This window comes from Hakea prostrata, chromosome 11, assembly GCF_041222555.1.
Source record: "Hakea prostrata isolate BN-2017 chromosome 11, UWA_Hpros_2, whole genome shotgun sequence".
NCBI lineage: Eukaryota > Viridiplantae > Streptophyta > Magnoliopsida > Proteales > Proteaceae > Hakea > Hakea prostrata.
In genome coordinates this window covers 4131874-4159575 of record NC_142610.1, presented here as the reverse complement: position 1 = coordinate 4159575, position 27702 = coordinate 4131874, and the positions used below count along the sequence as shown (strand labels likewise).

At 36.5% G+C, this 27702-nt stretch overlaps 1 protein-coding gene across 1 annotated transcript; it reads right to left on the bottom strand.

Annotated features, from left to right (window-relative positions):
- Positions 1 to 14155: 14155 nt before the first annotated feature.
- LOC148999650 (benzyl alcohol O-benzoyltransferase-like) lies at positions 14156 to 27470 on the bottom strand. The gene is made up of 3 exons (XM_089139678.1): positions 26834 to 27470; positions 17602 to 18114; positions 14156 to 15217 (listed from the first exon to the last, which is right to left on the bottom strand). Exons 1-3 carry the CDS (start codon positions 27293 to 27295, stop codon positions 14351 to 14353), a joined length of 1842 nt encoding a protein of 613 aa, XP_088995804.1. The 5' UTR covers positions 27296 to 27470; the 3' UTR covers positions 14156 to 14350.
- Positions 27471 to 27702: the final 232 nt, after the last annotated feature.

The following is a 27702-nucleotide window of genomic DNA, read 5'->3' as shown; positions in this document are numbered from 1 at the left end:
TCTACGGCCGGAGCCGATGGCAGGTCCGACATTCCTCCGCACTTTTGATGCTACCACAACAACAACCGCACGAGTTTTGTGTCCGCCCTTGAGGCGTGTTGTATGTCCCCCTATGAGGGTGTTGTATCTCCGCTCTATGTGGCGTGTTATATTTACTGCTGTAGTTGTTACAGTCTTTGTTCTAAGATTTCTTTGGGCGTGACCCATTTTGGGCTTATCCCAACCCTTAGTCTGGATGATTCTATCGATTGCATGTATGAAAGTTTGATCACTTTTCGCTCCTTGGTTCGATTCAAATCTTGTAAATTCATGCAAATATCTGTACTTTCTTTAGTTTACTGAATGAAGTGCTGTTTACCCAAAAAAAAAAAAAAAAAATTGTAATATCATCTTTTCTTCTCTCTTCTTATATATAGAAAAGCGTCCTCGTACACCAGAAATTAATTGTAAAAAGTGACCCATACCGGCGGATGCCACACCTTATCTAATGCGGTTCTTTCATAAATCTAGATGATGAATTATGGGCCGGTACCACTCAGTACTCACTATTTAATGCGACTAACGTGTTCTGAAACTGCGAAAACGTCCTTTTAATCAAAGAAAGAAAGAAACCCTGAAACGTGAAACACGAAATGAAGAACAGGTGGGGGACCAAATAATAAATGAATGAGTGGTGAGAACCATCAGTTGGATATCAATCATTTTGAGTTTCCCACTATTAAATTCATCATATAGGTTCTGAAATTAAGTTTCTTTCCCTTCTCCGTTTTGGTTGGTGTGCCATCATTATTGGGTTTTTTCTCGGATCATCTAGCAAAACTGTAAATTTTGTTGCTTCTTTTACAACGGTAATATCAAAGATTAATCTTGTGAGTGTTGAGAGATGTACTATCTTTCTCTCAGATTATGTGGTGAAGAAATATATATAAAAAAAGCACATTTGGGTAGGAGATTTCAAATCTAGCCAAAATTGAGGTGAATTAGGTTGAGCCCAATTAGCACAATAATAGGTCTCCTAAATCACAACAAGAAAAAGGGTTTTTGGCTATGATTTTTTGCAATCGTTGCCATATATCTATTTCTCGCCAAATATTTGTTCCCTGACGGCTCTCAGAAAACTTTCGTTAAAAATGAGTATATGGTGACACAAATAAAAATGTTGTTGAAAATTAATGATACTTCTTGGGATACTTATATTGGTTTTGGAGAATCGTATGCATAGTTTTAAGTATTAGAATCATATCTCTGTATCGGGCTATATATAATATGTTACTTACGCACTTTAGTAGTTTCCATATTAAGCCAATATCATATCAATTGCAAAGCCTAGCTTTGGCATAATGTGTTGAGGATATGGATGTACAATTACAAACGAAGAAGACTACAAACAAAACATATAAGATGAAGTTAATGTAGTTCGGCAAAACTCTACCTAGTCCATTATAGAGAAAGAGATTCCATTATTTCCAGGAAACATCACATCACTCTCACATCTCACAAAGTGTTACCCTTTTGTTTGCCCCCAATCCCTATTCTCAAGATGGATTCCTCAATCTCCCCTACACAGATTGATAAATCTAGGTTATCCCACATAGATTATTCATAGGGAAACCTAGAACCTTAATCTTAATATAGTTACAATTTTAATACAGTACTAATAATTGATTCAAACTCTGTTTTAGTTATAAATACAACCAAATTATAATTATACAGACTCACAGAATACAAGTCACCCAAACCCAACAAAATGAAATATTGAATATTTCACCAACCCTAGCTTTGAAAATTGGTTTTGTTACAAATTTTGATGAAAATTTTCATTCTTTCTCATTATAATTAAATCTGGCACCAAAGACTTACATGACGAGATTTGTCACCTCAAAATCTAACACTTCTCATTATAGGGTTGATTGACGGATGTGTTTTTTTGTTGAAGAAGACGAGAGAGTGAGTTTATACTATTCACACTTCTTTTCAAATAAACTCATTCAAAGGTTCATTGAACCAGATCCTTAACCCAACCGAAGCTATAAATACAAACAATACCAATCCAACATTTTGTCTGAAATTGAAAGGTATGTTGATTCAACATTTTAATGATTTCATCTTTAATAATTTTGGCCAGTCATTTTAAAAGTATCTGTCATTTTTTTTTTGTAAGAGAAAATTTTCATTAAATAAAGGGGCAAACTGCCACCTAGACACCCTGATTACAAAGACCAAGAAGCCAAGGAGAGGAAATAGGCCAAATCGTCTTGTTTGCCAAAAACATGGCCATCCTAGCTAGGGAATGAGCAACTGAATTAGCATCCCTATAAATATACTTAACCACAAAATCCACCCGAAGAGAGCAAATATATTGAATGTCTTCAATAAGGGGGCCCACTTCAAGAAGCAGGAGGATCTCCTGATTAATCATGTGAGCAAGAGACATATTGTCTATCTCAACAATTACCTCGCTAAAACTTCATTCCATCACAGCTAACAAACCTTCTAAGACACCAGTAGCTTCGCCCACCAAAACTGATTGAGGTTGACATGGTACTGATAGAGCCAAAAGGGGGGCACCACTAGAATCACGAACAATGCATCCACAACCCCCACGAGATTCGTTGGAAAACCAAGAGAAATCACAGTTCAATTTCAGCTGACCAACAGGAGGGGAAGCCCAATAGTCACATCTCAATCTAGTTGCATAAGGCAAAGGAGAGTTCATGATTTGAGCAGAAGTAAACTTTGCGTGAGCCTTCAAAGGTTTATCCGCAACTATACCTGGGTCCCAATTATTACTCTTGAAGATCAATTTATTACGTGCAAGCCAAATAGACCAACAAACCATAAAAACCAACCCCAACATATCCTTCTTGACAGAACTATTAGGTAGGCTAAGTAATCGCCACCTGTTTAGGAGAGCTGGTAAATTTGCTAGTTGATTGCCTCTAATAATTGTATCTAAATTACAACCAAACCAAATAGCTCTCACATATGGGCAATCAAAAAGCATGTGATCAGTTGTTTCACAATCACACCCGCATCTTTTACAGCCGGGATCCACCATGATTTGTCGCCGCAAAAGATTATCTACAGTAGGGATACCTTGATTTGTTGCTTTCCAAACAAAAGCTTTAAGCTTTGGTAGGCATTTTGCTTTTCCAGATAGTCATCCATCCCTGGGATTGAATTTGTGTCCAATAATGTTGTCTGGATGATGATGCTTCAAGACTCATTTGGTCATCTTTCTGATTGGACAAAAGATGATAGGAGCTTTTAACAGAAAACTGACTATTCTTTGACCCACCCCATACCAGTTTTTCCTTGGAAAAAAACCTCCTTAGTTTGATATTCAAAATAGCATGCACTTCTCTTGGAGAAAATAATTGATTAAGTAGGCCATGATTCCAAGTAGGTTCTCCAATATTTATCAGATCTGAAACCTTAGATACCTCAACTCCAATAGGCTTTGGGGACTGAATTTTAAAGCCAGGCAAACCTGAAATCCATCTAGAATTCCATACATCAATAGTAGAGCCATCTCCAATTGACCAAAGAAGCCCCACTTCAAAACACTCTCTCCCTTTTAGAAGACTTTGCCACGCCCACGAAGGCTTGTTTCCTTTCCTAGTTGTCAAAAAATCCGTTGTAGGGAAATAAATAGCCTTAATGAACTTTCCCTAGAGAGACCCTTGATCAGTGAATAACCTCCATGCTACTTTGGATAATAAAGCTCTGTTATGAATAATAGGATCATGAAAGCCAAGGCCCCCTTTCTCCTTTGATCTACACAACCGAGTCCAAGAAATCCAATGTAGCCTCCTTTTTTCTTCATCCAATCCCCAGTAGAAATCTGACATTGCTTTTCTAGTATCATTCAACACTGAGACTGGTAAAGAGAAATGTGAACCAGCATAGGAGGGTAATGAGCTAGCAACTGACTTGATGAGAACTTCTTTCCCAGCTGAAGATAGCAACCTTTGCTTCCACCCTTGTACTCTTCTGGCAACTCTACTATCAATATCCAAGAATAGTTCTTTCATTGAAATACCAAAGTCAGTAAGCAAACCCAAATATTTAGATGGTCCACCATCGTACTTGACTTTTAAGACTCGAGAAAACCACCTTTTAAATCTATTTGGTGTATTGGGACTAAAAGTGACCTTGGATTTGTTCAAATTGACTTCCTGCCCACTAGCTTGGCAATATTGCAAAAGACATTCTTGTAGATGAATGATAGTATCCAGTTTCACCTCCGAGAACAGTAAGCAATCATCAGCAAACAATAGATGTGAGATTGATGGGGCACGATTACAAACACTGATCCCTTTGATGAGATTGGCTTCTTCACTTTTAGAGATGATAGAGGTGAGAACCTGTGAACAAAGTATGAAGAGAAATGGTGACAACGGATCACCCTGTCGGATTCCTCTAGAGGGAATAAAGGATCCTTTCTCTACCCCATTTATTAAAAGAGAATAAGAAACTGTAGAGATGCCTTCCATCACCATGTCCACCCATTTGTTGCAAAAACTCAATCTCCTCAATGTAGCATAAATAAAAGGCCACTCTAACCTATCATATGTTTTTTTCATATCTATCTTAAGGGCTAAAAATTTTTTTCCTGCCTTTTTTCCTATGGTGAACATAATGATATACTTCATGAGCAATATAAACATTATCAGAAATTAGCCTATCAGGAACAAAAGCTGACTGCATAGGAGAGATGATACCTGATAATGAGGTTTTCAGCCTTTCTGCCATAATTTTTTATATGATCTTCATCATCACTCCACAAAGGCTTATGGGGTGAAATTGCTCTGGTAATTCTGGATTTGGCACTTTGGAATTAAGCAGATGAACGTTCGATTAAGATCTTTAGACAGCTGACCAGAATCAAAGAATTCCTTCACCAATTTACATACGTCCTCCTTAGTGATTTCCCAATATGTTTGAAAAAAGAAAGGGGAAAGCCATCTAGACCCGGAGATTTCAAAGGACCCATGTCCTTCAGTGCATCCAAAATTTCTTCATCAAAAGGACATCTACACAACTTCTCATTAGTAGCATCATCCACCACAGGTTGAACTTTGTTCATAGCCATTTGCAGAATCCCAGTATCCACACCTTGTGAGGTAACAACTTCAGCAAAATGAGCCAACAGAAGCTCATTCACTTCATCAGGAGATTTAGTCCATGACCCATCCTCAGTTTTCAGTTTTAGGATTCTGTTATAATGCCTTCGTTGAATTGTAGTAGCATGGAAGAATTTGGAATTTTGATCCCCACTTTGGATCTATGTAAGTCTAGACTTCTGATGCCATAAGATCTCCTCCTTAAGCAATTCTTCCTCTAAAAGTATCTGGATCCTGTCCTCCTCCTTTTGGTTAAAGCTTGCATGTGTTTCTGCTTGCACCCGCTCCAATTGGTTTTTCTGCTTATGAATATTTGTCGTCAACTACCATTTTTTTGGAAGATAGCAAGCCATGGCAAAAAAAAAAAAAAAAAAAAAAAAAAAAAAAAAAAAAAGAAGAAGCCGTTCACAAAAAGAAACTTGCTGGTCTCTTTCAGTTTAAAAGTAACCCACCCCACTCTCATGGATTATAGAATTTTCATACTCTTCCTTCCTCACCCTTTCATGGATTTTTCGAAGCAGCATCTAATAAGATGGTGAAACCTCATTTCCATTCAAATTCAAAACTCTTGATTCAGAATTCTTAGATGTGGTCAGTCAATTTCGCAGAAAAAGAATATGGAAATTGAAAACCTCTTTCCTCAAAGTGATGTGTGGAGTGATTTCCTTCATTCTTTCCATGCAATTTACTTGAAAGACATGCTGATACAGTACATGAGGTTAAGTGGAACTACACGAATTTTTTCAAAATTTTTGATTAATTTCTTAGTTTTTTTCTTTTTTATAAGTAAAATACCAATATTTGCCCTCCGCTAATAAAAATAGTTATAAAATAAAGATAAAGGATATACATGTCATTCTTATTTTCTACACGATTATAATTAAAATTTTAAGGAGTAAACAATTAATTCCCAATTAGAAATTAATTCATAATTCATAAATTTCTTCTTTTTTATTCTCTCAGCTTCTCTCAACTTTCCTCACACAAGACTAAACAGAAAACTTGGATTTAGAAAATGTAAACTTTTCTCCTAAAACTCTTCCAAAAACCACAATCAAGTATTCTTATTTCTCTCTCCTCTTTTTTAGTTTATTTTCTCTCTTTCTCTCTCTATTTTTGTCTTTGACTCATTCTTCTTCTTCTCTTTTCTTTCTTTCTTCTTCTTCTTTTTTTATTTTTATTTTTTTTATTTTAATGTTGAATACGTATGAATAAGAGTATGAAAGTTTCTTATTGTCTTTCCTATTAATTACTTATTTTTATTTATAGTTGATGTGAGAGAGCATGAATTTTTAACACAAAATTAAATTTAAATTTAAACCCAACAAACTCTCCTACTTTTCATAAAAAAAAAAAAAAAAAAAAATTTAATTTTTTTTTTTTTTTTTTTTTTTTTTATATAAAATAAAATATATTTTTTTTTTTTTTTTTTTTTTTTCAATATTTATTCAATTCCGCCACCCTCACCCAAAATCTTAAAAAAAAAAAAAAATAAAATTTTAATTTTTTTTTTTTTTTTTTTTTTTTTTTTTTTTTATAAAAAAAAATTTTTTTTTTTTACTAAAAAATTTTATTTATAAGATTTTTTTAAAAGGGGACTCAATCATTTTTTTTAAAAAAAACAACCCCTTTTTTTTTTTACTATTTTTAAACAATATATATATATATATATATATATATATATACTAGTAAAAAACATACGTGCAAATGCACGTAGTGATATATGGGGAAAAAAATTGAAGCAACTATAAATTTGAAAAGATAAAAAAAGGATTTGCAAAAAAAGGTGGGGATAAAATTGAAGCAACTATAAATTTGAAAAGAAAAAAAAAAGGATTTGCAAAAAAAGGTAGAGTACATGCTTTTATAATAGTAGTATAAAATGCATTCCACGAAACAAGATAATCATAACTTTCAGCTGCATTTGGGCACATAGTTATGCGGTTATACATAAGGCTAATCCCAAATATTGGGCACGTGATTTATAAAATATCTAGAGCTTGATATAAAATCATAGAGTATATCCCCGTGCCCAGTATAGTGGTAACGAAGATGTCAGCTTTTGAAAGCACATCTTTAAGGGTCAGGACATTGAAGCCTTCCATCAAAGCTTGAAGGGCACAAATAATGTTAACCGTATCAGTGATAATGTTAGGATGTTAGCAAATAATGTTAATGCCGTATCAGAAGATAAGATAATGTTAATTCTCGATTTTGTGAATCCAGAAGTAAATAAATCAGAATCCAAATTTCGAGTTCTATAACAAATTCGAAGAGCTAATAAAAAACTCTTTAGCAAATTGTTGAATTTCAACGGAATTGAAATTCAAAAAAAATGTAGAAGACGAACACTACAAATGGTACAGGGAGTGGATTAATACCTTGAAAACCCTTGACAGCCCGCTTTATTTTCTTGGCACATCCTTTGCAATATGCATGTCGACCTTCAAAACCGCCATTATCGATCCATCTTCTTTCTTCCCCCATCTCCTTCTTCTCACCATTGTTCGGCTTCTCACCATCGTTCGGTTTCTGATTATCTTTCTGCAATGAGAGAACAAATACATAGAAACCCAATAAATTCCTCGAATATAACTGAACATCAAATTCAAATTTCAAAATTGAGAGAAAGAGAGAAGTAGAAGGCAACCCACCTCACCCATTATAGCTTGCTTTTCTGTGAACATGCGTTAACAATAATATACCAAAAGAAGAACTTGAACTGTGCAAGGGTTTACTTCAGGAAGCTCTTACCTTCGATTCAACGGAAGGTGCAGAATATCTCTTCAGTTATTACTTTAAGCGAACTATGCGAGGGTAAATTCTGCAATAATCGAAAGTTGGGAATTTGGAAAAATTAGATGAAAGAGAAAAATCAGACGAACGGGAAAAGAAATATTGAGAGAGATTCAGAGAGATTGAGAGGGATTTAAAGAGAGATTCAGAGAGAGAGTTCGAGAGGGAGAGGGATATAGAGAGCGACAGACTTTGAGAGAGATTGAGAGAGGTCGTAGAGAGATTTAGAGAGTGCGGTAATTTAGAGAGAGAGATTCAGAGAGAGTTTGAGAAGGAGAGGGATATAGAGAGTGACAGACTTTGAGCGAGATTGAAAGAGGTCGAGAGATAAATCGAGAGAGAAATTGAGAGAGGGATTAAAATTAATGATAAATTAATAATAATTAATGACTAAAATGTCTAAATTATCCTTATAAAAAGCAAATAAAGAAATAACAAATAGTACAACATTATTGGTATTTAAAACAATGATAGGGACAGAAAAGGACAGAAAAAGATTTGCGAAAAAGGTAGAGTACATGCTTTTATTATAGTAGTATGATATATATATATATATATATATATATATATATATATATATATATATATATATATATATATATATATATATATATATATATATATATATATTTATTTATTTATTTATTTATTTATCATTGTAACATTAAATGAGGTGTTGGTGAAAACGAAATTTCAACCTTTTTTTTTTTTCTGAGGTTCATCCAGACCAGCTTGGGCGCACCTCAATTACATCCTCAAAGGACATAGTTTTATGTTTGAAAGGTATTCGTTGATACTTAATAGGTAGGCAAACCCTAACACTGTTTCTAAATTAATGATTATGCTAATTAAATTTATCAAGTAATTAATGTTCAACTAATCCTTATTTGTTAACAATTAAAAGCCATCCCCTTCAAATATTGTGATTGTCCTTGACCTTACTTGCTAAAATGTTATTCATTCAAATATTATTAATGAGAAACCACCACATGCAGGGACGAACACAACTGCCATGAAAAAGACTTTGAACTTAATTGACTTACCTAGCCCATGTATTTATTAGTGAAAAATCTTGTTTCCGTGGTCCTAAGGATGTGATAGGTCAAATTTAAGACTTCACACTTCTTTAGGGCCTAGTTAAATGAGTCTGGAAATTTCAAATATCTAGATATTTCAAATCTATGGAATCATAATTCATAAAATTAACTGTTTGGTTGTGGAATGAAATCTGTGGATTCATCATGAAAAATGTTTGGTCGACGTGATTTTTGTGAATGCGCAAAATGTTTAGCACTTTTATAGTGGGGTGAAATCTCTACAGATTCACGTTTTTAGTGTAAAAAAGTAAATCTCTAGATATCATGAATCTAGGGATTTTCACAATCAAATGGGTATAAATTTCGCACCAAACAGGCCCTTAGAGAATTGTCGACCTCCACCAACACAATTACCCGTTGGGATGATGGAGAACATTATACTAGGCTCCGTAAATGGGTCCTACATTTGAAATTTAACCATCAAGTCTTAGTACCTAATACGGAAGGTTTTGTACCTAACCAATATGGGACCTGAATGGGGCTAAACCAGATACTCAGTCATGACCTTAACCGACTAAGTAAAGGCATCACTTACACTGGACTTATATGGCAACAATGCCCTAGATAGAAGGTCAACTACAAAGAAGATTAAGGGGATAACCGACGAGGGAGCACAGTCAAGGCAGATATGACGGCCATCATCAGGGAAGCTTGTCCAACCCCGAATAGGTAACCTATACACTATTTGAACAAGAACTCACTCCTCCGATAAGCAATGAATACATTCTAAACATTATTTTGTGTAGCACTGGCATTAGATCTTAAGTTGTTCACTATCTGACTTTGCCATCGAAGGCGGTTGCCCGACATACGAGCCGGTTCGCATCTAACCTTTCTTACAGGACTCATCGTCTCTGGAAGATTAAAGGGGCTTAGTCGACATCTAGATCATAACTGAGACGCATCAATACTTAAGGAATGTGTTGCCTTTTTAAAAGGAAGCTTTTGTTCCTTCATTGCTCAAATCAAGAAGTTATGGTTCAAGTCTGATAAGCTCCATTATGTTTGTTGGTTTTGCGAAAAGGGGTATTATCATGCATATGATATGGGGCAGAAGTCTCACTTGGCAGTAGGGGTATCAAACCAAACAAATAAAACTGAGCAGCTCCAACCCTATTCAACCTGATCCAAGATGATCTGAAACTTTATTGGATTCGTTTCAGTGTAGGTTTTTATTTGTATTCGAGTTCGATTAGGTTTGGGCTAAACCAATCGACAATTGATCAATTCGACCAATGAGACCCATTTTGAACCAACCCAATTAATTCATTAGCCAAAATTGGCCCAATAAAAACTGAATATCTTATAGGAGAATGGAATGTCTATTGTATTCTTAGCATATGATGTTGCAACACTACAATATATAGGACTTAAATACAAGAGTCTAGAAGATACTCGTGGCTAGGCTGATTTTATCTCAAAATTCCCCCTTAAATGAGGTCGAGACACTAGGTCAAGTTTGCTACACCAACCCTCAAATTCCCTACGATGAAGAGGTTTGGTAAACATATCAGCCAATCGACGTTTACAAGACACAAATCGAGTAACCAAATGATCAAGTGTCACTTTTGTTTGATTTGACCTACCTTGGGTCCAGCCACATGAGGAGACATTTATTGGGTGAAGAGCCCACTTTCTTGTAAAATAGAAGGAAAAAAAAAATACTAATGTGAAGAAGACAATGCAGAATTGGTTGAGTGATAAGATTCATACTTTTCAGTGGAGAGCTCATGGGGTTTAATTCTTGCAAACGACAAAGCTCCCTCGATATAATCAAGGTGCGTAGATGAACCTCAGACGACACCAAAATAAAATAAAAAATCATTTAGGTTGGGCAAAAATAGTTTACAAAAAATTAAAAGATGTTTGTTGAGTAATTTTCTAGGAGAGAAGCAAGTGACATTTCAACTTTTGCTTTTTAGAGAGAGAATATTGAGTAGAAGTCATCGTTTGAAAAAACGTTTTAGCTTTTTTAGACAAAAAGTAGAGCAGAAAAAGATTGGGAAAATTACGTGATTAGCCACTTTTAAGTTTTCCTTTACAAAAAATAACCACTCAATGTTTCACTTAACAATATTAGCTAAAATTGAGTTTGGGTTTACAAAACTAGTCAAAATAATGATTTCATTCCTTTGACATTTTTAACCCCTAAAACTAACCACATTGAAAAGAGAAAATCACTATTTTGTTCAAAAGGGTAAAGTCACTAATTTTTTATTCCCTTTGGACATTTTTACCCCTATATTGGTATGATTAATTTAGGGATAAAAATGTCCAAATGGATGAAAAATCACTATTTTGGCTAGTTTTGTGAACCCAAACTCAGTTTTAGCTAATCTTGTAAAATGAAACGTTGAGTGGTTACTTTTGTAAATAAAAACTTAAAACTAGCTAATCAAGTAATTTTTCCAAAAATATTTCAACAAGCACTTTCTTCTTTGTTGTTTATTTGGTGGTTCTCTTTCATGTAATCTCTCATGTTCTTATTATCTTCGGCTTGAAGGTAATGTCTAAGCTTTTTGGTGATTTATATTGAGCTTTTAAGATGTGAGAAATGATCATTTTGGTTATATTCTTGTTTTTTTCAAGTGTTTTGTTTTCTTTTTGATAGTTGTGTTATCCTCAAGATTTGGTAGAAAGTTGAGAAGAAGTATTACTTGTAAACTCATTATTTACCATATAGTGGAAGATTTGTCTGGGCTAAGCTCCGTGATTTCTACCTTCGTTTTGAAGGGTTTTCCACGTTAAAAATCCTAGTGTTCATGTACAGTAGTTGTATGCTTGATTGTTTATCTTTGTTTTATTTGTTTTTATATTGCAAATTGTCTTTGATTCACACATAGACGAGAAATATTTGTTTTCCAACAACTTTCTCCCAAACAAAATGGTAGTCAAGCTTGATATGTTTGGTGTGCACATGAAATGTAGTGTTGAAGATCATATGTGATGCACTATAATTATTGCAAAGGAGATTGGTAGGGCTAGGCTAAGGAAGTTGGATGTCTCGAAGAAGGAAACTTATCTAATTGAGATACTCTGTGGTAGATACCATGGCCCAATTATAGAAGTAGATTGAGATGGTGGGCTGCTTCTCATCACTCCAACAAATGCAATTAGTACCCAAAAATATATAAAACTCGTATACAAAGGCTCAATAAGCATTGAGGACCTATATAACTAAAAAGAGCCATGTTGATGAATACGTAAACCATAGTGAAGAGTCCCTAAGACATAATGAAGAATACATTCAATAAGCACAAAATCTGCCATGGTTGGTGTATGCATACTCTGACAAACTAAATTAATTGCAAAAGACAAGTCTAGACGAGTCATAGTAAGATACTGTAATCCACCAACAAGGCTACGAAATAGTTGAACATCAAGAAATATCTAAAAAACAGAAGCCATAAAATATAAGAGCATGGATTTTTTTTCTTTTGGGGGGGGGGGGGTGTATAAGAGCTTGGAGTGTGTACATTGCATTCAATAACATATAATGTTACAAAATTACGATATATTTAGGATTGAAGTACAAGTCATATGATGCTAGCATGGTACACTGTGTCGGCGATATATCGCCGTGTCGCTGGGGGCGACATGACTCCCCCCATCGACACGATATTTACAATATATCGGCGATATATTGCCATGTGTCTCCGAAATGTCAATATATTGTCGACAACAATATGTGAAGCATGAGCCATACTCAACATAATTATATAATGAATTGTAAACTTTAGTACATCTATTTACTATTTGTGTATTTGTGTTCTGTTTACATATTTACATTAGTTTATATGAATTTTCCAAACATCCAGTTTTGTCCACATATAGCCGAACATGTGCTAATTATAAACTTTAGATTAGGTGATGTTTTAGGTCAAAATAACACTCCCAATGTTTTTATTGGCCTCAAATTAGGCTGTACGTCAAATTTCAAGTCAAAATGACCTGAAGTACCCTTCGAAACAGGGGTTCGATTTTTCGTCAAACCCCTGCCAAAAGTTGGCCAACATCTGGCGACATGTCGTCCGAGTCGCCGTGTCCGACCGTGGTCCGACACGGACCGACATGTCGGACCATGGATGCTAGAAGCTTTTATATTGATCATATGACTCTACATGAGAGGAGAGCTTACAATAACCGTTTCCAAAGTCTTGAAAGAGAAGAGAGGATTAGAAGTATACAAGGAACACAAATCTATAAAGCATTGTGGTGTATACAAATATGATAACATGCTTAAGAGCACAGGTAGCCAGACAGGACATTCTTTGCGCAATATGAAAATCTTTTAGACACTGTTTATTATAGGGATATTTTTGATAATAAACAGTGAGTTAACTGTTTTCAATGATAAATTTGACAAATATATCCAATAAAAATTCAATTTTGGGGTACTCTGTGCTTTTTAAACATAAAGTGGGGGTGTCAGTGCTTTAAGGTCTCCATTTTGGGGTGCTAATGCAATTTGCTCTTTGTTTTTTTTGTAATAACTCCTCCCCACATCAAAATGACAGAAAGTGAATCTAAAATTGATCCAAACTGGTGGATTGACACATTATATAATGTGTTTCTTTCACAAATCTAAGAAGATGAATTGATGGGTTGATGCTTCATAATGTTTAAAGAGAGAGAGAGAGCAATTTTTTTTCCCGGGGAATTGGTAACTTTATATTAGGGGGTGGAGATTGTTATATATACCAGAAGGAGAGTTAAACTTAGGACCTCTTCACTAAGAGGTGTTGGTCATTACTGGTTGAGCAATACTCAGATGGCAAGAGAGAGCGGATTTAATAGTCTGAAAAGAAAAACATCTTTTGATAAAAAAAATATATAAACAATAAAACATAAAATGCAAAATGAAAGATAAGTTGTCTAGGGTAAGGGAATGGAGGACAGGCTACCTTGATGGAGAGGATTTGAACCCAATAAACACCTATAAAAAATGGCTCTCATCGTATGTGTCTAGTGCAAGGCTGATTCAACGAGTTCCTAATATTGCAATCTTGTTCAAGCGAGTGTCTCCTTTGTTTTTACTTAGTTGCAAGGAAATTGAAGAGGAATCAAATTTTCCAACCAAATTTAAAAATATAAAAAACAAAAAAATATTTATCTGAGAACGTTCAGGCTGATTTTTGGACCCTAAGCTGGTCCATGGGCTGAAAACCCAGCCCAGTCCAGAAACTTTTCGAATATAAGTATTAGATATTTTAAGAATATCTTATAATTTTCTTTTTCCCTTTCGGTTTGATAGAAAATTTAAGTTTCACTCAAAATGATTTTATACTGTACGAAAAAAAAAATCATTACAACTCGTACAAAGAAAAACCATTACATAGCAGATCTGCCCTTAATCATGCTTTCGAGCTCTCTCACAAATCTTTTCATTACCGACACCGGCAAGCAAATCGGCACTACAACCCCTTCTTCTCCTTTTTGGTTTCTAAACAGAATGTGGAAGCTCGCCACCCTACCCAATGCTGCCCCTCCATATATTGCCTTCCCCCACCCAAAATCCACCTCTCTGAATTTGGCACGTGTTATATCTGAAACAAGGTAGGTCCTTACCAACGTAAATGGGGGTCTTCCCCTTGTTACCATAAGATCCGCCACCGATCTCATGTATTCCTCAGTCACCGTTTCTTTCAATTTCTTCACCAAGCCCAATGTATATTCCAATGGATTATTACACAATTTTGATGCCGGAGATACTATTGCTGGATAAGCAATTACATTCCCATAGTACCCTTTTGGCAATGGAGGTTGAAATTTGGCACGTGTGTTGACCACAAACGTCAAACGCATGTCGTCATCTGCGTGAGGTTGGAGAGCTATGGTACGACATCGCCACAAGCATGCCGTTAACAATTCAAACCTAGAACATGAGAGGTGAGGAGGGACGTGCTTTCGAAGAGCAGCTACCTCAACAGGGCCAAAGAAGAAGGATCGATGGTCCATGTCTTCTTCAATACGTTTAGTTTCGGGTACCTCATCGTACTCGGGGTGTGAGAATGTGACACGTGGTGGATCCCTTGCATTGAGGAGTTCCCTTTTCCACACCGGCAGTGTAGACGGCACCCTTGCACCACATGCTATTTCAGCCACAGCGGTCAAGAACTGGACCACGCCGGTTGCATCACATATGGCATGGTTCAACCGAATGGCCAAAATGAATCCACCACACATCAAACGTGTCACCTGTACCACGATAAAGTAGGATCTATTAGACCAGAATTTAATACATTTTCATTTACGACAACTATTGTGAGCCACAAGCTATTATGATCACGCCACATGTACATAAAAGAAAAAACTCAACGGTTGTGAAACAAAATATGGGAGCTTAAATATAAATATGAGTTTTTATTTTACTAAAGTCCACCTAATTTTTTCAAATTTACACATGCAACTCTCACCCCCACCCAACCCCCTCCCAAAAAAAAAAAAAAACACCTAGCAATTGTGCTACCCTAGCTTCCTCTACCACTGCCTCCACAGATTCAGAACTTCAATTTGGATTCTTACTATCAGAAAAAAAAAAGGGCGCAAGCCGGATGCGAGTTCGAGAGGAGAGGAATAACGGCACGGATAAACAAAGTGGAAATTTTTGGTGTCACCCCTGGAATTACCCCTTAAAATTAATGTCATCCACTAAGGTATCCAATTTATAAATCAAACCCTCTATAGGATGAAAAATATTGTAACGATACCTACCATTGGTTATAAAAGGGTGAATCCGGTGTTAAAGGCTTCAGCACAAGTAGAGTCCGTAGGGGATGCAGTTTTCTTACACAATCTTACCTTAACCATTTTTACAAGGAGGATGTTTTGATGCCAAGACCTCAGGACTACAACTGTAGTCCACCAACCATTGCACCAAGATACTACACAAGAACAATAAATAAAGCAAAAAATTTTAGTGCCACCCCTGGATTTACCTCTTAAAATTAATGTCACCTACTAAGTTATCTAATTTATAAGTTAGACCCCCAATACAATGAAAAATATTGTAAATGACACCCTTGCCATTAGTTAAAAAAGGGTCAACTCGGTGTTAAAGGCTTCAGTGCAAGTAGAGTCCAAAGGAGATGCATTTTTCTTACAAAGTCTTACCTCAACCATTTTTGCAAGGAGGCTATTTCAATGTCAAGACCTTAGGACTACCATTGTGGTCCATCAACCATTGCACCAAGACCCACCCCTATCACCCGTTGTTAGTAAATCACAATTAAATGTTGGAGTCAAAAATTAAACTTTTCAAAAAGACAAGAATAACCTTAAATAAAAAAAAAATCTATAATTGACTCATTTCTTCATCTTCTTTTACCATTTACGACTTTTTCCTCGGTCAATTGTAAATCATCACAAAGTTTAGGAGATATAGTTTATAGGTAGTGTATCAAAACGTAAGATGTGGGGAGCAATATTGAAAATGAATAATTAAATACTAAGACTAACGGTATTAGCAATAGGAGATTTAACTGATAAATTAGATAACTTAGAAGATGGCATTAATATTAAGAGGTATCTTGAGAGTGGCACTGAAAATTTCCCTAAATAAAGAGCACCACCCAAGTTCAGATGAAAATCCTCTAAACCTACCATGGTAAGAAAGTTCTTCAACCTTGATCTTGTAGCCTATAGTTCCACAATTGTGCTATTTGACAGTGAACTTTATTCAAGCTTTGAGGACTACAAAACTTCCTTATAATATAACTGGTCTCTCTCTCTCCCATTTGAGTTTGAGGTATTGAAGTTTGGAGACCGTGGAAGTAGTGGGAGAGGAAATTAGAGTAGGACAGGTAAGTAGGGAATTTTTTTTATAAATTCAAAAAAATTATAAAAAAAATTAAGGTAAGATTTAATAAAATAAAAAATTTATATTCACACTTAAGCTCCATTTAAAGTCTTTATATACACGTGATGGCATGAGGTAGTGCCGTAGTGAAAATTTATCTAGTCCATTTCTAACAAAGAAATTGACTAATCAATTTTCTTGTAGATATATGACATGTGTCCCAACATTACATCAAATGGTTGAAATTAATTTATAAATCACATCAAAGAATTGTGATTAAATTTAAAAAAAAAATGATATGACTTATAATAACGTAAACCTTTTGATGTAATGAGGTAGTGGTCCGGCAAAAATTTATCAAGTCCATTCTGACAAATGGACCATCCATTTTTTTATAGATGTATGAACATGCGTCCAACGTCATCAAATAGTTGAAATTCTGAAATTCATTTATAAGTCACACTAAAGAATTGTGATTAAATTAAAAAAAAAAAAATGTGACTAATAAATGAACCCAATCTTAATCTGATGTTGAGACGCAGTCACCAATCTAAAAACAAAGATATGGTCCGTTTCCTTGTTAGAAATGTACTGGATATTGGTCCATACCACAACGAGGCCTTCATCTAAGCATCCGACGATGGCGGAGCACAACCCTCGAGGGTGGGTTCTCGCCATCGGATGTTAGGCAAATTAACCGGAAGATGCCGGCGCCTGCACTGGAGGAGAAGAACGAGATGGATTGGATGAAGTATTACATAGATAAGATGAGATCTCCACTTACCTGAATGAGTATGAGAGGGCAGCCAACAATAGCATCAGATCCTGGAACGTTGTAAAGGAGCTCATCCAAGCAAGGGAACGGCGGTTGAAGTGCATAACCGAACTGTTCCAGCCTTACATCTGCATCAGCCTCAATGAAGAGAAGACCCTCGCCGGTGCACTCCACCACCAGCTTCCTTCCAGAGCCTTCCCTAATCCTACCAGCCAATGGGTAATAAAACACCAAAGCTTCTGCTATTGCCTTCCTAATTACCTTCACTGGGTCTTCTCCTCTCATCGCCGGCTTGTTTTGGTAAAAGAATATGGATGGAATTTGTGTGCGTAGACCCTCTTGGTCGTCAATATCGGAGAGACACTTGAATTCATGAGGTGTAGATCTTGCCGGTGTAATCAGCTCCGGCAGACGCCTGTGAACCATGAATTTCAACGAGGCTACCGGAGTAGATGTCATGCCGGTAAAATCACTGGGTGTTTTGCAGGGTTTTTGTTGCCGAAGAATGGAGAAGGTTGTGGACTCAAGAACAGAAAGGGAAACAGACGTGCGGTGCTGGTAAGTTCTAAAATGTATGCAACACAGAGGACAATGGACTAATTTATTAAATAATAACAAAAATGAGTGAATGATGCAAGCTTGCATTTTGATTTCAGCACTAGTTGAGGAAATTTTGTATTTGTCTGCTTGAAAGCATTATTTATTCAAAAGTGGTTCTGTTTTTCCTCTTCTAAAATCTTCTTGACACGCAAGCTATTTTGACTTTAGAAAAAAAAAAAAAATATCTTCTAATCTGTACTTTTCTCCGTTGTATAAGTTGTACATTTTTTATGCCGTCACTTTCCCAGCCGCCCACTTGGTAAAATATGACCTATTATGCGGAGCAAAGATTCAAAAGTAGTCGCAATTCAATCGTTATGTTTGAAAAAAAAAAGAAAAGAAAAGAAAAGTTGAATGAAATCTCACAAAGGTACGAAAAAGAACAAAACGAAGATAATGCAGAAAAAAAAGTTGAATGAGATCTCACAGATGTAGGAAAAAGAACAAACGGCGAAGATTTGAAATATAGATACCCAAGAAAACTGACGGTGTGAGGTGTGAAGTGTGAAGTGCGGGGGTGAAGGGGGATTTGTATGATTTTGATTTTGAGGTAGGTGTATAGTATTTCCAATGAAAATTGAGGAGGCTTATGTAAAAATTTTTGAGAAAATTACGTGATTAACTGCTTTTAGTTTTCCCTTATAAAAATAGCTACTCAATGTTTCACTTTATAAAATTAGCCAAAAATAAGTTTGTATTTATAAAACTAGCCAAAATATTGATTTTTCACCTCTTTGAACATTTATTACCCTTAAAACTGATCACATCGAACGGAAAAATCACTATTATCTCTAAAATGGAAAACGTCATTATTTTTTCATGGACATTTTCACTCCTATGCCGATATGGTCAATTTTAGGGGTAAAATGTCCAAAGAGGTGAAAAAACACTATTTTGGTTTGTAAATGCAAACTCAGATTTAGCTAGTTGTGTAAAGTAAAACATTGAGTGGTTATTTTTATAAGGGAAAACCTAAAAGCAGAATCACGTAATTTTTTCAAAACTCTTAGGATTTTAAATAAATTCATCAAATAAGGATAAAATTATAAAATCAAAGTAAAAATTAACAAAAACCTGATGATGTTAAATGAGGAGGGGCACATTGTAAAGTTTCAATTTTGAGGGGATGCGTGGAATTTCTAATGGAAATAGGAAGGGCTCATGTAAAAAATTCTTATTTTTTAAGATCAATAAAAAACAGGTTTACAAACGCCTATGCATGATGGACACGAAAGGAAATTCTACCTATAGAATATCCTATTTAGTTAATAAAAAGTCTCCTTTTCTCCAAGAAAACAAATCAACAATTAATGTAAACCTAATCACTAAATCACTAATACAACCATTAATGATAAGTTAGTGGGTCTTCTTAAATTTTCTTTTATTCGTACAAAGTTCTTGTTAGGTAATGCAATCCAAAAGACAACATCAAACTGGAGTAGGTACCGGAGATCATTGTAGGCGGCTTAGATAGGCCCACACTCATTGTTCTCTTGTGAGTAGGTATCGGAGATCAAACTGTGATTCACCTAGGAAGATTGGATTTGTTGGTCGCTTGGCTAGATTTAAGGGGTTCACATCCTCTGCAGCTAGTAAAACAGATACCCAGTATTTCGGAGATCCTTTGCTAGCACCCATATGTGTTTTCATAGGTCTTACTGTAACAAGCTTGTTTGGAAGTATACGTACCCATATTTTTCTAGTAAGACGCATATATCATGTCATTGCTTGCCGTTCTGATCCTATTTGTCTAGATGTGATCCAAGCAAGCTCAAGGGCTTGAAGAACATATCTGCCGAAGCAAATACAATTGCCTCAATAAGATTTTCCCTTCATTCTTCCTCTATGTTGTTTACGAAATCCCTAGTTGACGATAGTAGGCACAATGCAAATAATTTATGCAATTTCAACATCTCTCAATCAAAGTAACTTAAAAAAGAGAATAGCCTATTCCTCTGTATCTCATATGGGTTTTCCAATTATAAGAATTGCTTCCATAAGTGATAGAGAACTCAAAAGAGTTGTATTCCACAAATAATCTCTCATGGACTTATTGGTGTTGCATTTTTTCTTTCTTGGTAGGAACAAGTTACAATAGAATACGTCTTGTTTAGATTTAGACATGATACACTTTTTAGTTATTGGGAGAACCTAGGTACTCTCTTTCGGATCCGTGAAACAACTCTTAAAGATCTATTTACCTTTTGGAAGATACAGGAGAAAAACAATCAATCTATTGATATTGAAAGACCCAAAAGATTCTTCCAATGTATCATTTCTTGCAGCATTAAATGTGAACACGACATATGTCTCAATAATCACTCAGCCGTTGGGTGGCTCAGACCCAAAATCTGAGTGAAACTCTATCAAATCAATAATAGTTTACACAGTTCAGATCCATCCAAACCAAATATCAACAATAACCCTAAACAATCGTGAGTCAAACTCTTCTCATCTCTATTTGGTTATCTTGACGCAGCCTTATCACATGATCGTTGTTGTTGTTGTATTGCATTCTCGAGATTTTGAAGGTTTTGGTGGTCGGGAACAATGAAGAAACCGAGGGCACCGATAGTAGTATAATAGATGTACACTCCATATCGTCGGCTCAACATGACCCCACCGAAGTCCCCCCTGAATTGTCATGTTCGAATACCGAGCAAGGAGGGTTCCTTTAGTCTTTCCGGAAGAAGAGCCGACAAAAATGATGATGGGGTGATGGATAAAATCATCCAGAGGAAATGGAAGCCCATGCGTTGGGGAGATACCTTTGGCTTAGGCCCATTGAAGACCCATGGATATGGATGGTGTTGATAAAGAACCTACCTTATTGGGAATTGGAAGAATTTATCGCTAGTAGCGGAACTCGGCAAATGGTTTTGTCCGGCGGTAATGCAATAACCTCCAACCGCTGTAGCCCAAACCGGGCTTTGCGAGGTGTGGTGAAGCCCATGTCCAGCCCATGGATTGGCGGTATGTAGAACTGGCTGGGGGGGGGGAGGAGGAGGGCCCAAAAAAGGGGTGGTGTGGGGGGTTTGTTTCCCGGCATGAGAAGGCAAGTTGGAAGATGTCCACGAGGTAGAACCCTCCATATGTTGGTTAGGTCATAACCGAGCTAGGGATCAACCAGAAATGCAAAACGCCCAAGTATTGAAAAGTACTAGGGACAATTGCTTAAGGCGGTCAATTGGCCAAGCAAATGCCACCCTTGGCAGTTGATTGAAAAATTCCATAGAAAAACCTTGTTTTGCCCGTGCCACCTTATTTAAAGCCTTCCACAACTTAATTTCGTATTATTTTATTCCTAAAGACTATCATGGACTGAGAAGAGTCAGAGAACACATGGTTGGTGGAAGAGAACCTCTTTCCACAGAGAATCTTTTGAGTTTTCTTTGACTTTCGGATCCTAAGTGAATGTAAGTTTAATCACTCTCTTAATCTATTGGATTTCATCCTATTAAAGAATAGTTATTCTTCCTCTAGTTTTGTTGTGGTAGCTTGGATTAATATATTTTCTTTTCCATCGATGATCTCAATCAAATCATGCCAAGAGAAATGGAATTTATATCCACTTTTGATGGTAGATCATATCGAAGAAGATGATGTAAATCTAGAACCTTTCTTCTTGAATTTGTAGTTTGAGTGGCTTCTCTAGTGTTCTAAGGACGTGGTTTAGACTTGGATTAACCCAAATATAGATCAAGGATGGGTGATCCAAAGTCTGAATTTTAGACTTGGAATTCTGACCAAGATTTGGGCGGTCACTTGAGGTGGTCACTTAAAGCTATTGGCTTAACCAACCGGTTGGGTTTCAGAGGCTATGTTGGAGTTGTCTTTGCTTAGTTTGAATCTCAAACTCTAATGTAACTTCATGATGATAATCTATGGGTTTTTTGGGATCTGCTAGAGTAATTGCTTGTGGGACTTAGCACGTTTTTTCATACTTTTTCTGCTAAGTTAGGTAAGGATACAATTACATATGTAACCGAATTGCATAATATAATATTTGATAACTGTTTTAAGCATGTTATTGACTTTATAACTTGCCGTAATTACTATCATGCTTGTTTACTCATTGATTATGATTTGTGAATAATGTGTATTGTACTTTACTTCTTTTGTGGAATTTTGTTGTTTGGTGTGACTATGAACTGGGGAATACCTGACTTGGCCTAGATTAGGATATCAAGGGTTGTGGTATGGGAGACAGTTCTCTGATGCCCCCATCACTTTCATGGTTGTTGTACTTTATAACTAAGATGGGATAGAATCCCTGACATGTGCCAACACTTAGACTAATGGTTGTGGTGAGAGAGTGTGGACCTGTACCTCAACCATGGTTGATGATGAGGACTGTACGGTACCCCCTTACTTGGGATCGCAACAAAGGTAGCCAGTCTATGAGGGATCAGAGTGACAAGACCCACCCAGAGGAGGGCTAGTGTTTGTCTTAAAACATGTTTGCTTAGATAAAGACTTACATGGTTAGAATTTAGATGCATTCATAACCTAGCGCTTCATTTATTCATTTCCTTATTACTATGTGGTTGTGGTTTATGTATGGAATTTGTTGCCTTACAAAGTTCATTATAATTCATCCTCGTGAATTTTCTCAGTTTTTTTCATATGCCTTCACAAAAATAGGAGAAATTCCCTATGCATGGGAGAAAACACCCTTAAAAAATTAATGGAGACACTTGTGGTACCTAGTTATGCTGCACATGAAGTTTCATGCCGATGCATGGGGTGCTCTTAAGGTACCCATTGACAAGAAAAGAATTTTGGTTGTTCGACGCATGAATAAATGAATGAAGGAGGGTCTTATGACTCCTTTTATAGAGAGACTTGAAGTAGAATACCTCAAACTGTTGAAAGATAATAGCAAATCATAATGAGACATATTTGTTATTTTGTTTCTATTGATACTTTCTTATTTGATTCATTTAATATTCATTCTTGGATTTTGAAACCTTTATTTCCTACATTAAATATTGAATAGTTATGTTTGCTATTGATTATGGGATTGTGTGTCTTATTTATTATTGATATTGTAACTGAAATCTTGTGGCTGTGGATCACACCAACCGGTTGTCAGAGCAGGTCCAATACCGTCGGGTGGGGTGTGACAAGCAATACTGAATTTTCAACATTCACAATAAAGTGTTGAGCTCCTCATCCGTCACCATCTTCCTCACCTGTCTCATTGGTCCATTGAGATTTTTGTGGTGAAACCTGCGGAGTTCACCAGGTCAAAATTCCTACAAAGAGAACAGAGTGTTCCATCATTGATCAACTCTCCTCACATTCAGGGTTGTACCACTTCAACTTCTCCCACTAACATACTTGGTTAAGGCTTCTAGGATTTGTTGGAGGAATCACAGATAGAGATTTAAAGTCACCTACCCTAGTAATTCGTATTGGATTCTTTGAATTCTCCAATAGAAAGAATTTGGCAGTTGAACAAAAATGACCCATCTTCCTCCCCACCTAAAGATCTACCATATTGGACTTGTGCATATAGTCATGATGAGTGAAGAAACATAGCTAGAATTACTCAGAAGAAGCTCCTTTGACATAAAGAAACCCGCAGATTGACATGTTATATAATACGTTTCCGTCACAAATCTAAAAAGATGAATTGAGAGGATGGTGCCTCATATTATTACGAGAAAGAGAGAGCGCAACTTTCTTTTTCTTTTTTTTGAATCGGTAGCTTCATATTAGGGGTGGGGACTCTTACAGATACCACAAGGAGAGTTGACCTCATAACCTCTTCACCAAGAGGTGCGGGTCATTACTGGCCGAGCAACCCTTGAGTGGCAAGAGAGAAAGAATTTAATAGTCTACAATGCGGAACATCCTTTGATAAAAAGCTAAATAGTGAAACGTAAAATGCAAAATGAAGGATAGATTATGTGAGGGTTAAGGAATCAGAGGATGGGCTGCCCGAGCAAAGAAGATCTAAACTCTGTAAACACCTATAAGAAATGGCTCTCCTCATATGTGTCTGCTACAAGGCTGATTCAAAGAGTTCCTAATATTGCAATCTAGATCAAGCGAGTATTTCTTTAGGCTTTATTTAGTTGCAAGGAAACTGAAGAGGAACCAAAATTTCAAACCTAATAAAGAAAAAAAAAATTTATCTGACATCTACTCAGGCTGATTTTTGGACCCTAAGGTGGTCTATGGGCTGAAAACCCAGCCCAATCCAGAAAATTATCAAATATAAGTATTAGATTTTTTAAGAATATCACAAATATAAATATATATTTTTTTCCTTAAAGGTTTGACACAAAAATAAGTTTCACTCAAAATAATTTCATACTTGTGCAAAGAAAACACCATTACATCGCAAATCTACCCTTAATCATGCTTTTGAGCTCTCTCACAAACCTTTTCATCACTAACACCGGCAAGCAAATCGGCACCACAACCCCTTCTTCTCCTTTGTGGTTTCTAAACAGAATGTAGAAGCTCGCCACCCTACCCAATGCTGCCCCTCCATATACTGCCTTCCCTCACCCAAAATTCACCTCTCTGAATTTGGCACGTGTTATATCTGAAGCGGCAAGTTGTTATGATCACGCTACATGTACATAACCATTGTAAAAGAAAATACCAAAGCCTAAGTATAAATATAAGTTTTTACTTTACCATACCCTACCTAATTTTTTCAAATTTACCCCAAAAAGAAAATCCTAGCAGTCATGCTACCCTAGCTTCCTCTCCCACGGGATGTAGTACTGGGGACCTTGCATCTCCCAGTGATGCAATATTCGGACTTTCAAGATCAACTTATGCATGCATTAGCCCTGTGAACTACAAGTGCAAGCATTGACTTCATTAGCCTAGCTCCATCGGAGGCCTAGTATAGTCCATAGAAGTTTGTAGCGATACCATGCCCAAGTCAAAGAGTAGACAATTGCCTAATGCAAGAAATAAAGGAGAGGGATTTGAACTTGGAACATGGGGACCACCAAATCGCATGAGAGTGAGCTTGAGACCACTAGACCACCAGCCCCGGTGGTGCGAAATGGATATTTTGACACAATGTTCTTGTAACCCTAAGTAATGGTCAACCGATCTTTCTAGAATTCTTCCAGTTGGCAAGACTACTACACTTCTACAAAAAAAAAGACAAGACTACCATACAAGAACAATAAGGGGAAATTTTCAAAGCCACCTCTTGAGTTACCCTTAAATTAGTGCTACCCACTAAGTTATCTAATTTATAAATCAAACCCCCTGTAGGATGAAAATAAAGCAATGACACCCCGTGCTAAGGCTTCCACGCAAGTAGAGTCTGAGGGGCGGGTGCAGTTTTCCTACGCAATCTTACCCCAACCATTTTTGCTAGGAGGCTATTTCAATGCCAAGACCTTAAGGCTACGACTATGGTCCACCAGCCACTGCACCAAGGCGCACCCCTACCCACTCTTGTTAGTAAATCACAACTAAATAATGATGTAAGCAAATTAAACTTTTCAAAAAAACAAGAATAACTTGAATAAATAAAAAATCTACCGTTGACTCGTTTCTTCATCTTCCTTTACCATCTATGATTTCTTCCTCTCCCAACCGTAAATCCTCACAAAGTTTAGAAGATATGGTTCATAAGTAGTGTATTAAAACGTAAGATGTGGGGGTAACATTAGAAATAGATAATTAAAAATTAACTAATACTAACACTACTAACAATAGTTTACCTAAAAAAAAAAAACAGTACTAACAATAGGGGGTTTGGATGATCTAATATTAAGGGATAACTCAAAGAATAGTGTCAAAAATTTCCAGCAAAAGGCACCACCTAAATGGAAGGTTTTCTAACTCTTAACATACCACAGCAGATAGTTTTGCAAACTCAGATCTTGTAACCTATACTACTGCAATTGTGCTTTTTGAAAGTGCTTTGGTTCATTTACCAAAAAAAAAAAAAAGTGCTTTGGTTCACATCAATTAACTCCATTTCTAACCCAAATTAGATCGGTGGTAGGTGTATTATAAATCTAGAAAGTGCAATGTCTCATTTTCAATCCTAAGCAAACAAAACGAAAAATGCAATACTCTTTAGACCCAAAGAAAAAAAAAAAAAAAGAGGAAAGAGGCAACCTATACCCTGGAGCGGTTACCCTCAACTGTAGAGCAGTGTTTATCCAAAACCAGATAAAAAAACAAAAAAACACAGCGAAAGGACAGTGACACAGTGAAAGGTAGGGTAGCAACTAGCAACTAGCAAGGCTGGCTGTGATATGATATTTTTATAACATTTGGTTAAAAAATTATATTTATATTTTCAGGGCTTCTTTGAGGCTTCTTTCATAATCATTGGAATTTTATATACACGTGGAGTGATCGTGACTGTCGAAACTAGTAGCTATCGTTATAATAAATGAAAACGGGGCCGCCAGGGTTCAGATCTTCTGCCGCGCGGCGGTGAGGCCGTCTTCTAAGCATCCGATGGGCAGGTCGATCAACCTGACGCAGAGCCCAACACTCGAGGGTAGATTCTCGCCATCGGATGGTCGGCCAACTAGCCGTCGCTCGGCAGAAGATGTCGAAGCGAAGCGTGCACCGGAGGAGAAGAACAAGATGGATGAAGAAGTACAAGATAAGAATTAAGATGAGATCCATATATAGTTACCTGAATCAGTAGCATAGGGCAACCAACAATAGCATCAGATCCTGGAACTTTGTAAAGGAGCTCATCCAAGCAAGGGAACGGCGGTTGAAGGGCATAAACGAACTGCTCCAGCCTTACATCTGCATCAGCCTCAATGAAGAGAAGACCCTCGCCGGTACACTCCACCACCAGCTTCCTTCCAGTGCCTTCTTCCCTAATCCGACCAGCCAATGGGTAATAAAACACTAAAGCTTCTGCTATTGCCTTCCTAATTACCTTCACTGGATCTTCTCCTCTCATCGCCGGCTCGTTCCGGTAAATGAATATGATTGGAACTTGTGACCGTAGACCCTCCTGGTCGTCGATGTCCGAGAGACACTTGAATTCATGAGGTGTAGGTCTCGCCGGTGTAATCAGCTCCGGCACACGCCTATGAACCGTGAATTTCAAGGACATTACCGGAATTGAAGACGGTGAAGTCATGCCGGTAAAATTTTGCTGCCGGAGATTGGCGATGGAGAAGGATGTGTACTAGAACAGTAGGGAAAGTAGATGTGTACTTCTCAGAAGTGCAATTAAATAATTCAGCACGACAAACTAATTAAATAATGACAAAATTGGATGAATGATCCAGGCCACGTGAAAAGCGCTGCCAAAAAATAGCAACATTTCCCGGATTTCACATCCTCTTTTAAGTACTTTCTTTCCAATTTCCTATAATTCTCTCCCAACAAAGGTTATGCTATGTGGCATTAGGTAATTTAACGGTTACGCAATTCAAATAAAATTTGAATTATATTTAAACTCACTCACAAATTTGAATTTTATTTAAACTTTAGTTTGAATCGTTGCATTATTTAAAGTCACATGGCACAATCCTAGGAGGGAAT

Excerpts from the sequence above, each read along its gene's own strand:
- LOC148999650 (XM_089139678.1), bottom strand. The coding sequence starts at position 27,295 with ATGACTTCACCGTCTTCAATTCCGGTAATGTCCTTGAAATTCACGGTT. Across the intron at positions 18,115-26,833 it reads GCCCTATGCTACTGATTCAG|TCCACAACCTTCTCCATTCT; the intron begins GTAACTATATAT and ends TCTGTTCTTGAG. Across the intron at positions 15,218-17,601 it reads GCCCTCTCATACTCATTCAG|GTGACACGTTTGATGTGTGG; the intron begins GTAAGTGGAGAT and ends ATCGTGGTACAG.